Source organism: Nematolebias whitei, chromosome 19, assembly GCF_014905685.2.
Source record: "Nematolebias whitei isolate Nwh7 chromosome 19, NemWhi1, whole genome shotgun sequence".
Lineage (NCBI taxonomy): Eukaryota > Metazoa > Chordata > Actinopteri > Cyprinodontiformes > Rivulidae > Nematolebias > Nematolebias whitei.
Genome location: NC_056516.1, coordinates 36647917 through 36648921, shown reverse-complemented (window position 1 = coordinate 36648921; position 1005 = coordinate 36647917). Strand labels below are relative to the sequence as shown.

The 1005-nt window shown below is 53.6% G+C and overlaps 1 protein-coding gene across 1 annotated transcript in view; it reads left to right on the top strand.

Moving 5' to 3' along the window:
• Window positions 1-1005, top strand: part of LOC119426032 — a 56770-nt gene continuing 55765 nt past the window's right edge. The window contains exon 1 of the mRNA XM_037693592.1: window positions 1-257. Coding sequence (XP_037549520.1) covers window positions 230-257 — 28 coding nt within the window. The 5' untranslated portion in view covers window positions 1-229. The remainder of the gene's footprint in view (window positions 258-1005) is intronic.

Below are 1005 nucleotides of genomic sequence, written 5' to 3'. Positions count from 1 at the left end.
AGGGGGGAGGAAGCGACGCGGATGAGACGCACACACCCGCCGTGTTTCTCTCTTACACACACACACGGAGGAGACAAGAGGGACAGGAAGGAAGACAGCGTGGAGACAAGGAGGAGAAGAAGAAGAGGAGGAGAGAGGAGGAGAGGGGGGGACAGAGATCGGCGGAGAAATGCGCGCTGGACGGATGGATTTTACTCCTCTGCGCGAGCTCGAGCCTTAGTGAGACAACATGGGCTGCATAGGATCCCGGACCATCGGTAAGGACACACAGCCTGCTCTGCCATGTGGATGGATGGATGGATGGATGGTTGGATGGATGGATGGATGTTGTGCGGAGACCCGGAGTTTTTCAGGGAGTTTCAGCTTAGAAGTGTCTTTTTTTGCGCGTGTAAGGTGTCTTTTTTTTTTTTTAAGACGCAGAGCATTTATAGTTGACTCCCTCTCTTTATCTTACTGTGTGTGTGTGCGCGCGCGTGCGTGTGTTAGGAGTGTTTTAAGAGACAGGCAGCAGGGATGCGAGCAGAATAAAATGTGGCTGTTCGTCTCTGCTTGGACGCAGAAGTGTGAGACCCAAGGAGGGGATGGAGAGGAGACCTCCGCCTTGACATCCTGCTAAGGTCATCGCATGCTGGGTGTCTGAGAAAATTCCTTCCTGTCTCCTCCTCCTCATCATCATCATCCTCCCTTCTTCCACCTCCCCTCACTCCTTTCCCCCAGCCCCTTTTCCCTCCATCCTCTCCTTGTGTCTCTCCACCGTGCGTCATGCCGCGACGTAATATATTGAAGATACGGAGCCTGAGCTCCTTCATACCCCCCCCCCCCCCCACACACACACACACACACACAGCCTTTGTGACTGACTTGTACAGGATGACTCAGAACCTGGCTGAGTAAACTCAGGTGTGAACCTAAATGCTCTGCACATGTAGGTCAATTCTGCACAGTCAGTGGTGCCTGACCCCCCCCCCCCCGCCCACATTTTCCTTCTGTAATCACTGAAGACTG